Source organism: Manacus vitellinus, unplaced genomic scaffold (genome assembly GCF_001715985.3).
Source record: "Manacus vitellinus isolate BGI_N305 unplaced genomic scaffold, ASM171598v3 scaffold_25_pilon, whole genome shotgun sequence".
Lineage (NCBI taxonomy): Eukaryota > Metazoa > Chordata > Aves > Passeriformes > Pipridae > Manacus > Manacus vitellinus.
Genome location: NW_021939882.1, coordinates 3,946,183 through 3,956,806, shown reverse-complemented (window position 1 = coordinate 3,956,806; position 10,624 = coordinate 3,946,183). Strand labels below are relative to the sequence as shown.

Genomic DNA, 10,624 nt, shown 5'->3' with positions numbered 1-10,624 from the left:
TCTTGTGATGGATTTTGGAAATGCCAAATATTTCCACTTTGAATTTATGGTCAAGGAAAAGCTCTTCCTGGTGCACAAGCGAGAAGAGGTAAAAGAACAGTAGGTTTCAGAGAACAGGACTTGAATTAACACCACGATTAGTGTCACATCGTGGTACTTTTTATGCCAACTGCCGTTGCAGAGAGGGTCCTTATAAGGCAGCTGAAAAACTAAGAATGGCAAATTCTTCTTAAACTTCAAAGAAAACTCTTTTACATCCTTTTCTATCTTCTCAGAAGCCTTTGTGTCATCACCAGCCCAGGAAGAAGGAAACACTTCAGACCTCCAGTTTCAGATGTTGCACTGGCAAAACCCACAGCCATGAGGAGTCAATCCACGGCCCTGCACATCAGTTTCTGTTTGTAAAAATAGGTTCCTGCAGTGAGAAGCCTGGCAGACCATAGTCCATCTGCTTCAGCACCTGGAGGCAGAGGCAGAGCTTTCTTTTTGCTACCCCAGGAATGTGACATCCCCACTATAATGGAGCCTGCAGCACTATTCTGGGCCTCTTGGTATCACTGCAAGGCATGTAGTAAACAAACAACTCCTTTTGGTAAATTCTTTCTAGGAGCTTCTTTAAGCCCTGGTGAACAAATGGTGTTCTCCTGCTCTTGAGATCTAGTTGATCTGGATTTAGAAACGGGTCCAAAATTGGTGAAAGCAACCAGCAAGTTTACAGCTCTGCATTTAGCATCCCTATTCATCCCTTTCAGCCTCATTAAATGTTTTGGAATCTCAAACTTCCCCAGCAGCCTATTTCAAACAAATGCAAAGCCCTCCAGTGTCCTCAACAAACCCCAGCTGTAAACCAAACCCAGACCTTTTTGATTCCTGATCCATGAGCAAACCATTGGCAACGAGCATTTGAGAGCAGCAGCAAGCACAGATCTTTCCCTCTGGGCGAGACCTTCGTGGCCACCAGCTCTTCCTGCTTTTTCTTGTGCCTCTCTTCCAGTTGTGCCCAGCTGTTTCTTTCTCTCCCTGTCTCCAAACCCATGCGTTTCATACAAAAAAAAAATCTCTGCCCCCTCCACCCAGGAAGATCATTTTGCACCAGAAATAGAGCACGCTATACTTGGGATGCAGCCCAGGCACCTTAAAAATAGCTCAGCGCGTAGCTCGTGGTGCCACATTCGGCTGTGCCAGCTGCCTGGACAGATGGACAGGGTGCCAGTGGGCAGGCCCTCCCCTCGCAAGGCCATAAATGACCATGGTGCTCCCCAGCAAACCAATTGGTGCCTGGCAGGGAGGGCAGGGTGGGCAGCATCACGCTGTGCCCGACTGAGCGCTGCCTGTCTGCCTGCCTGCCTGCCTGCCTCCCTCCTGCCCTCCTCGGGCCCCCTCTCCCTGTGCACTCCACATTCCTGCCGCTCATGGAAGGCATTAACACCAGATAAAAGTATGAGGAGCCCAAATGGAGCACCCTGACGTCAGCCATCCCTGGAGCCTGGAAGGGAAGCTGTAAACAGAGGAACAAAAGGCAGTTATAAACAACCATCTTCATTGGCGCCTGCGGACTGGCATTTAAAGGATAAAGAGAAACAAGGGAAGGTGCTGAAATTTGGGGGCTGCTCAGCGCTGAGATGTCTGCTGGCTCCGCGAGGGAGGAAAATCTCCTAATGGAGTGGGAAGAGTGAAAGACAAAGATCGAAAGGATTTTTTTTCTCCTGGCAAATAGCTTTGTTCCCTTCTGTTCCTCCCAGTCAGTAGGAAAGGGTGGGGACTATTGTTCGATCCTGCTGTTCAGCTGGCTCCTCGCACAGCTCCCAGGACAGCCAGAAATCCTTCGGCTCAAAGCATCCCGGTGATGCAAGAGACGTTCCAGCCAAGCTACAGCAGCCAACAGGGTTTCAACATTTGACCAGCTTCGACTGTCCCACTCACCCTGTGCTAAACTCTGATGCTGCAGTTTGCATTAGTGCACTTGGAAAGCCCTGAGAAGTTGGATCCTCATATTCAGTCACCAATGAGACCTACAGGTGTTTCCAGATGTCATCTCCTCTCCTGAGGTGCCAGGTGTCATCCACCTAAACGTGGGAGTGGAAGAAGTGGCCATCACACAGACATGGTTATAGGATCACAGAATGGTTTGGGTTGTAAAGAAGCTTAAAGACCATCCAGTTCCAACCCCCTGCCATGGGCAGGGACACCTTCCACTAGACCAGGTTGCTCCAAGCCCTGTCCAACCTGGCCTTGAACACTTCCAGGGACGGGGCAGCCACAGCTTCTCTGGGCAACCTGTGCCAGGGCCTCTCCACCCTCACAGGGAAGAATTTCTTCCATACTGCTAAGTTAAATTTCCCCTCCAGGATCCTTCCAGGCTGCAGAAGAGCCAGGCTGGCACCCAGACCATCAGCTGGGAGCTTTGATCTCCCAGTAAAGCCCAGCAATGCAGAGGAAATGCCACATGTGCCCAGACACAGACAGAGTTCACAACTGATGCTATCGCAGCCAACACGTGTAGGACTCATGTCTTTGTTTTAACAACAAAGACCAAGAAAACATCCTGTAATGTAACATTTAAACCAGCGCTTATGTGATTGAAAAAGAAAGACCCACCAGCCATGGTTACATAGTTTAGGCCGCTTGTTTATATCGACAGTGTTCCCGTTGCCTGGCTAATGGGAACAAGTGCTGGGCACTTTAAATCACTGAAAAGCAGCAAAGTTCACATCTTTTTGTCATGTATTTTATATGCAAGATAGGACATCCTGAGTTGGAAGGGACCCACAAGGATCACTGAGTCCAGTTCCTGGCCCTGCACAGGACACCCCAACAGTCCCACCATGTGCCTGAGAGTGTTGTCCAAATGCTCCTTGAGCTCTGGCAGCTTTGGGGCCGTGACCACTGCCCTGGGGAGCCTGTTCAGTGCCCGACCACCCTCTGGGGAAAGAACCTTTTCCCAATATCCAACTTAACCCTCTCCTGACTCAGCTTCGTGCTGTTCCCTCAGGTCCTGTCACTGGATGAAAGATTGTACATGCAGCATTTGGGACTGCAAACAATAGTTCCAATTTTTAAGATACTTATCACCCAAAAGCCCCTGAAATATATATATCTGCAATCATCAAGATCTCATTGCAGAAGACAAGAAAGGAAAGAAGTTACTAGTTGCAAGTATTTGCAGACTTGCAAGTCTGCAAGTATCACAGTCTCAGGAAAGATTATTACAGATAATGAACATCTGCAGTTTACATTAGAAAAACCTGCCATCAAAACCACACAGTGCTATGACCCAGCTGTCTTAACAAGAACCTTAACAAGATCTGAAAGAACACTATACTGATGTGTGAAACAATTTTACCATAGATGATATTTTGACAGGAATTTAGAGAATATACTGAAAATAAACCACCTCTTTTCAGTGTGTAAAAGGCACGAAAAAGCCATCATTAGATATAACCACAATTGCTTTGGAACAAAAAAACCTCCTTTCAAATAAAATTAAATTATATCAGATATTAAAAGTCTAAAAATTAACACTGTAGTTTCTTATATTAGTACAAGTGGGAGCTACAATGGGCTCCGAGACAGACTACAATGCAAAAAATAAATTGTGTAGTGAGAACCTGTTAATTTGTAGCCAACTGGTTACTGAGTTAGAAGGCAACTACGTCATATTAGAGTCCTCTGGGAGTTTATTTTTAAACATGGCCTATAGCTTGGGAACGAAAAGGTATTGAAATGAGAGGGACTGGTGTCATACATAACCTTTTTATGAGAAATGAAGCATTTTCTGCAGCAGTCGTGGTAGCCCCAACATGGTCTATACACTGTGGATACTGGAATGAACTGGCGGATTACTGTTCCCACAGGCCTGACTCACCCAGCCTGAGCACCAAACAAGACCCGGGTGAGATATAACCGGGTTACTAATGTCCACTGTTATTAGCTGTGCTTCATCCCCGCTCCACAGGCCAAGCACATCCACAAGCATCTTCCCTTTTGGCTCTTGAAACACCGTCAGTCCTCCAGACTCCAAACCATCACCACTGAGCACCCACCTGGAGAACACCCCCACCCACTGCCAGGCCCCGGGGCTGAAGGTGAGCTGGAAGCTGCCCAGGGGTGTCTCATCTCACCCACTCCCCTGCGTGCCAGCGGCTCCGAGGGGAAGCCCAGACCGAGTCATCTCCGTGTCTGGCAGGAAACACATGCAAATGCACGAGCTTGAGAGCCCCACTCAGGAAACCCCCGTCACATCAGGCTCGGGGGGCCCTCAGCCAGCCCTCTGCCCCCTCAATTGTGCCCTGGTGCTGGCCAGGCTCAGCACACACAGCCTGGCACTGCAAGAGAGATGAACAGCCACACGCAGCAACGGGAAAACCCTGGACAGGAAAACTCCCACAAGGAGGAAAAAAAACCCAAACCCACACCTGGAGAACAGGCTGCCCACACCATGCAAGGACAAAGAACAAAACTTCTTTTTCCCCTGGTTTTGGCCACGAGTCTTACAATAACAGAGCCAACTTGCTCCACGTAGGACCTTGGCGCTGCTTTCCAGACAAGCACAGGTTTGTACAACTGCCCTTCCAAAATGGGAAATAGCTCCCAAAACCAGAAATCCATTAACCACCCCAGCAGCAGAGCAATTCAGCTGCTTCCCCTCAGGTTCATCTCCTGGAGATTGTGCTCAGAGCCACATGGCCACAGCCTGAGCCAGGTCCCCAGCAGGGCCAAGCTGAAGTCCCCACAGCAACACCAATTAAATCAGTCAAATATCAGAAGACTCTTCTTCTCCCCCCAAACTCTCAGATTTCTCACATCAGGGCTGCTTTCCCTCCTTTAATACCTTGCTCCCACTTAACCTTTTATGCCCCTGATAGGTGCTAATGGGATCCACCTTGTCCATGCCTCCCAGCTGGGTTGCCAGCTCCCCATCATCTGTGGCCTCCGGCTTTGCACTGTAGTAAACAGAGTGTAGTGGGAACCACATGCAGCATAAACCTCAGAGCTAATTTATTCTTTCAGCATGAGTGGATTTGAGGCTGTGCTTAAGCTGTTTTCCCAGCCTCCCTACAGCCTTGGATGGGAGCAGATTTGGGGACGCCAAGGCCCTGGGTGGAGTCTCATTGGCTGCACTGTGAGTAGGTGTCTGTCACAGACATTGCTGCTGGACAAGCAAAAGGATCAGAAACAGGTTTAGATGGGGTTTGAGGTGTAGTGATTTCTCACCACACTAGACAGTCACACACCACAAGCTTCTGTCCTTCCCCATTGCACTGAGACTCATCTGCAGAGCTGGGGAGTGGGATCTATGGGGCTGCACTTAAACACCACTTCCAAATGACTCTCAGTGCCTTTTCTGCTACCCTGGAGCCAGGCAGAGCTAAAAACCTAGGTGGTAACCAGGCAAACAAGATCTGCCCGTGTGTGAACTGGATGTAATGTTCTTTTTTCCACGTAATGGCATCACACATCCTTGTGGCCCTGCGAGTCTGCTCCTGGGAGTGACTAATACAGGATAGTCCCTAAGCCTGAGTACACCCAGCGCCTCTCCAAGTGCTGATTACAAAAGAAAGGCAAAAGCTTTGACACAAGGGGATTACCCAAGTCTAATCTGGAGCTTTGTGTCTGTTTGTCATGTGACAACTGGGTATATACCGTAACCCCTGAGTATTGCATCTTGCTGGGAATATTACTTGTGGCTCATGTGCTGTGTCCCTGTGTGGGTTGGCCATGGACACCCTTTGGATGTGTGGACCCATCTATGGGTGCTGGATGGAGGCCCATTTGTAGGGTTAAGTGCTGCCATGTGTTCTCTTTGTAACTTTTGGGGTGTCAGTGTCCACACTCTGGCATTTTGGGGGCCCGAATGTCTTGTCTGTGTGTCCCCATCCCTGCTCTGCACAGCACACAATGGCCATTGTTTGCCTTCGGGGCGGGTGAGCAGCCTCTGGCTTGAGAGGAACAAAGCCCGGAGCCAGTTCCTGAAAACACAAAACATGCCTTTTTATCACTTCATGACAAATTGGTTTGTCAGCAGCAGGAAGTGATGTTACTGTTGTTCTCACCAAGGGGAAACTCCTCGTGGTTTCCATGGGGATGTATGCAACTGTAGAGCTACAGGTTTATATAAACTGAAAGCCCCATGCTTGCCTGCTGTGTGCCAGGATTCTGTGGATTGGATACGAGTGGATGGGTCTCAGCTGAGTCCTGCTAGCACAGTGGGACAGCCAGCTCATGTTGGAGCCAGGGAAATGGGAGTTCAAAGCCCTAAACCAGGGTGAGCTGTGTGCCTTGATATTCCAAACAAAGCAGCAAAGCTGGGAGAATAAATAAGGGGCAAGAAGGAAAAATGCCTCCCTAACACATCCACAGCAGGAAAAGTTCAGCCCAGCTGTGTCATCAAGGCATCCTCCAGCTCTGCCACTGCCCATCTCAACCCCTCATGCCTTGTTGCCCAGTTCATGCCTCCTCCTCTGCCCCATACCTTGCCAGCCATCCCATCCCACTCCTTCCCTCCTAATCCCAGCAACTCCCCAGCTGAGCCCATCCATTTTCCCCAAAACTGTCGCCCCAGGATCACATTTGGTATTCCCACTCTGATATCTCTTCCCCCCTTCTTCCCCCTTATCCTCCCCTTGTTTGCACAGAGCTATGTGCGATCTGGGTGCAATCCCAGAGTTTGCAGGAGTCTGAGACTGGGCACTGCGAGACTCCAATTATGCAGAACGGCAGAAGGATCACAATAAAGACTTGGAAAAGGACACTGGATGTGCACAGAGCTGGAAGTGCACATCGGTGCCTTGCTGGGACTGCAGCCCTGCTGTCCTGGCTGGCTGATCCACAGAGGGCTTTGTGCTGAAGCAGCTCTCTTTTGCTCCCCTCTGTCAGGTGCCTGCTTAGGTTATAAAAGCTGATCGGCTGCCAGGTAATGAGTTTTATTGTTCCAAGAAACACATAAACAAGCTCCTGCGGCTGACGGGGAGCGGATTTCTGTTTGAATTGCGATTAACAGGCAGGATTTTTTTTATCAGTTGCATGGCCAGGGCTGCCAAGGTTGTATTTTTCCACTGAACAAGCTCTGCTTTGCTTTGAAGGTGAAAGTTTGTTCCACCCTTTACTGCAGGTGTAAAAAGGCTCACGTAGTCAGTCTTGCATATTTAACCAGGAGAGCAGTGGTAGGTGCAATGTGCCAAGGGAATTTCCACGGATGAAGGGGGTTTGCAGGATTTGCAGCATGGCACAGGTTTTGGGGAGGATATTCACTTTGTGGTTCAGGTACACTTTAGGGAAAAAAAAGGGTTTCTAACTCCATTCTCAGTGCCCAGGGATCTCTCCTCCTTTTAGCCGCTCCATTTTTTTTTATCCCTTGGTGTCAGGTTGAAACTTGGTGACGGCTGACGTGAAGTGCTGACGACAGAGCTGCATCCGAGGGGCAGCTCACGTGGAAGAACTTCAGAGGCAGCAGTGCATCATCCCGTCCTTCAAGGGCACCTTCTCCCAGGAGGAGAGTCCTGGATTTTAGCACCATTAATACTCCAAGTAACTTGCAGGATTTCAGCTGCAGTTTGTGGTGCTTTGCTTGTCTCCAGTTACGTGACAAGAGCACAACTGCTTTATGCTCACAGAAATCTTCATCTGTAAACTTAGGATCACAATGCCTTGATTGGGATCAAATGGCTTGATTTTACAAAGTCACAACCTGCTGTCTGCCCAAGCAAAACCATTTTGGACAGGGCAAACATAGTATCTGACTCCTTGAATATTAAAGATTTGCAGGGACTAGTGGCTCCCTTCTGGAGCAAATAGAAACACAATGTCCTACTGCTCCCTCAGCATCCATCTCCCTTTTACTACCATTACTACTCTGGCTAGCAAATCAAGCTTTCAGCTGCATCTCATCCCCAGCAGCTTCCAGGGGCAAGGGGATGTCACAGCAGTGCTACTGCCCTGCCCCACACAGCCCATGGAGAGGTGCAGTTCTGCCAGAGCACCCAACATTAACCCTGCTCCCTTTGCTGCCAGTCACTCTCACCCTGCAGCTCCTGCCCATGGTGCTGCTGCTCCAGCTCCCCTGGCTGGCTTTTGCTATGCTACATAAACTCTTCATTGCCTCAGCTGCAACACTAGATACAAGTCACTCTAGTGATAATCTCCAGCAGGAAAGAATTCGTGTCTGGGTAAGAGAATCGGTGACTTGTTGGTTACCTGATCTCTTGTCATGCCCCAGTTTGTTTACAGAGATGGCCCAGCAAGCCAAATACCTCACTCCAGACACCAGAGGCTTTTGAGTTGCAAAAAGGAATTAAGAAGGTGGGACAGAAAAAGAAAATACCCTGTGAACTTGTGCCAAGCCTTAGAGATCTGTTACTAACAGGTTAATTTTTAGACTTAACCTCTGAAGCATTAAAAGTACACAAGGAATAAAGACTCTTCTTCCTCCTTCTTAGAAGGACTATTTTAAATTCACTGTAGCCCAGTGCCCAAGTCTCAGCTGGTTCAAACTGTTACAGCTCTGTGGCCATCACTACAGCCAAATCCACCTCACAGCTGAGAAATCAGCCTTGGCTCACTGCCACTGCACATAATTATATGGGGACAAAGAAAAGCTCAGGTTAAGAAGCTGCACTAGTTTCTAGTCAATTATGTTGTTTAAACCTATTTTTCTATAAGTCAAGCCCTGAGGCCAGCAGAGTTGAAGATTCAGATTTCTTACAGCTCTTGATCAGGGAGCTTCCACAAGAGTTTTGGGACTGTGAAATGCAGTACTTTAAAGAACATATAATACAGATCAATAGAAATATCATAATTTATTCCATTTGTATAAAAAAAGTTATAATCATGTAACAAAACTATGTCTTCATAAGAAGAAATATATTATTTCACATCATAAATAAATCAGCAAACATACAACCCTTGGCAACTCAAAAAAGCACTCGCCTGGTGCTTTCATGTCAGTGCTTGGGAAACAAGAAGAGCTGACAAATATACACACACAGGATTATAGTACCAAAAAATATTGAGGTATTTGGTTTCTCTAGAACTGAAACTTTAGGTTTGTGAAGGCAAAAAAAAGCAAACAACAAACCAACAAACAACAATGCACTAATATAAAAATAAATAAATAGGACTGTCATATAAAAGGGGACAACATCAGTGTTGCTCAAAGTGTCCAGGAATGGGAATACTGGTGAGCATGCTACTATACACGGAGCAGGCCTAGGACAGACAGAAGACAAGGAGGAAGAGCTCAGGAAGAGCCACTGTCCTTTGATCTCTGTGTAGACATCCAGATATTTGCTTGAGAAGTCAGAAACACCCAGTTCTCTGGCATTGGGTGAGCTCCTCTCCATTTAGGACACTGTTCTGGGATGCAGGAATGACTCCCCACAAAACACAAGTGACTGGTGACACTGTCCCTGTAGTTATTGCACTTCTGAGACAGCAAGTCTGAATTCTGACCACGTTTTCAGCTGCTTTTCAGCAGCTTGGGGAAGTAGTGATGGGGCTCTGAAGGTAGCTTAAAGCACTGGATGGGGTGTGAACAGGGATGGAGACCGGGAAGTTAAAGACTGTGGTGGTGGATGCTCCTCTGTCCAATACTGCCATAGCGGGGCTCCCGGCCTCTGCTGAGCAGTTGGGGGCAAGGACCTGCGACTCAAACTGAAGAAGCTGCCCCATGAAGCTGAAATTTGGGGAGATGATGCTTCTCCTCTGCTTTACAAACTCAAAGGCTTCATCCAGTTTGACTCTGTTGGTCCTCATGAGATAAGCAAGGCAGATGGTTGCTGACCGGGAGATGCCAGCCTGGCAGTGCACAAATACCCTTCCTCCATCGTTTTTAACAGAGTCTGAAAGAATTAAAGCACACAGTTAGCAAACAAGTCCCACTGCTTCCAGAGGTGGGAAAAGCACAGGCTGCTGTTTTACATTTCTTTAATCCATCCCTTCCTAATAGGTGCACCCAGAGCTTTTGAGACAAAGGGAGTCTTTGTCTTGAGGAACACGGCTATTTTCATTCTGGGCTCCAGTTCCAATTATACTAATAGCTCCTCCAGGTCACTTTAGCAGTCTTGCAAGATTACTTTAATACTGATCTGCTTAAATTCACTAACTCTTTTCTGCAAGACCAGTGCCTCTTGATTCAAGATTTCAAACAGCTTTATGAAGCTAAGATTATGCCTCTGAGTAAAATAAAATTAAGGGAAATGTTCCCCGAGTATATCTCTCCAATGGGATGAAATTCCCCAATCTCAAATATAGGTTTTACTGGGGGAAAACAATGCCCAAAAGTCACTTGCCAGGATACAGTAACCCAAAAAAAGAACAGACTGTAAAGAGGGCTCATTTACCTATGAAATCAATCGCCTCGTTAAACCAGGAGCTGATATCCGCCTTGTGGTTGTCCTCTACAGGGATACTTTTATACTGGTAGTGCCCTTCGAAGTGGTTGGGGCAGTTGGCCGAGACATTGATTAACGCCGTGATCCCCAAAGCGTCCAGCATGTCTTTTCGGGAGGCGTGGTACGCGCTGCCCAAGTACAGGAACGGCAGGATTTCCACCGGCCCGCCCTGAAACAGAGAGGACAGACCACCGGTTACCCCCTGCCCGGTGTCCCGCGGCATCCCCCGCTCCCTC

General features: G+C 48.0%; 1 protein-coding gene across 1 annotated transcript; it reads right to left on the bottom strand.

Annotated features, from left to right (window-relative positions):
* Positions 1–8,770: 8,770 nt before the first annotated feature.
* On the bottom strand, positions 8,771–10,611 carry DUSP1 (dual specificity phosphatase 1). Its single transcript, XM_029960185.1, has 2 exons — positions 10,338–10,611; positions 8,771–9,836 (listed from the first exon to the last, which is right to left on the bottom strand). The coding sequence occupies exons 1-2, from the start codon at positions 10,609–10,611 to the stop codon at positions 9,466–9,468; spliced, it is 645 nt and encodes a 214-aa protein (XP_029816045.1). The 3' UTR covers positions 8,771–9,465.
* Positions 10,612–10,624: the final 13 nt, after the last annotated feature.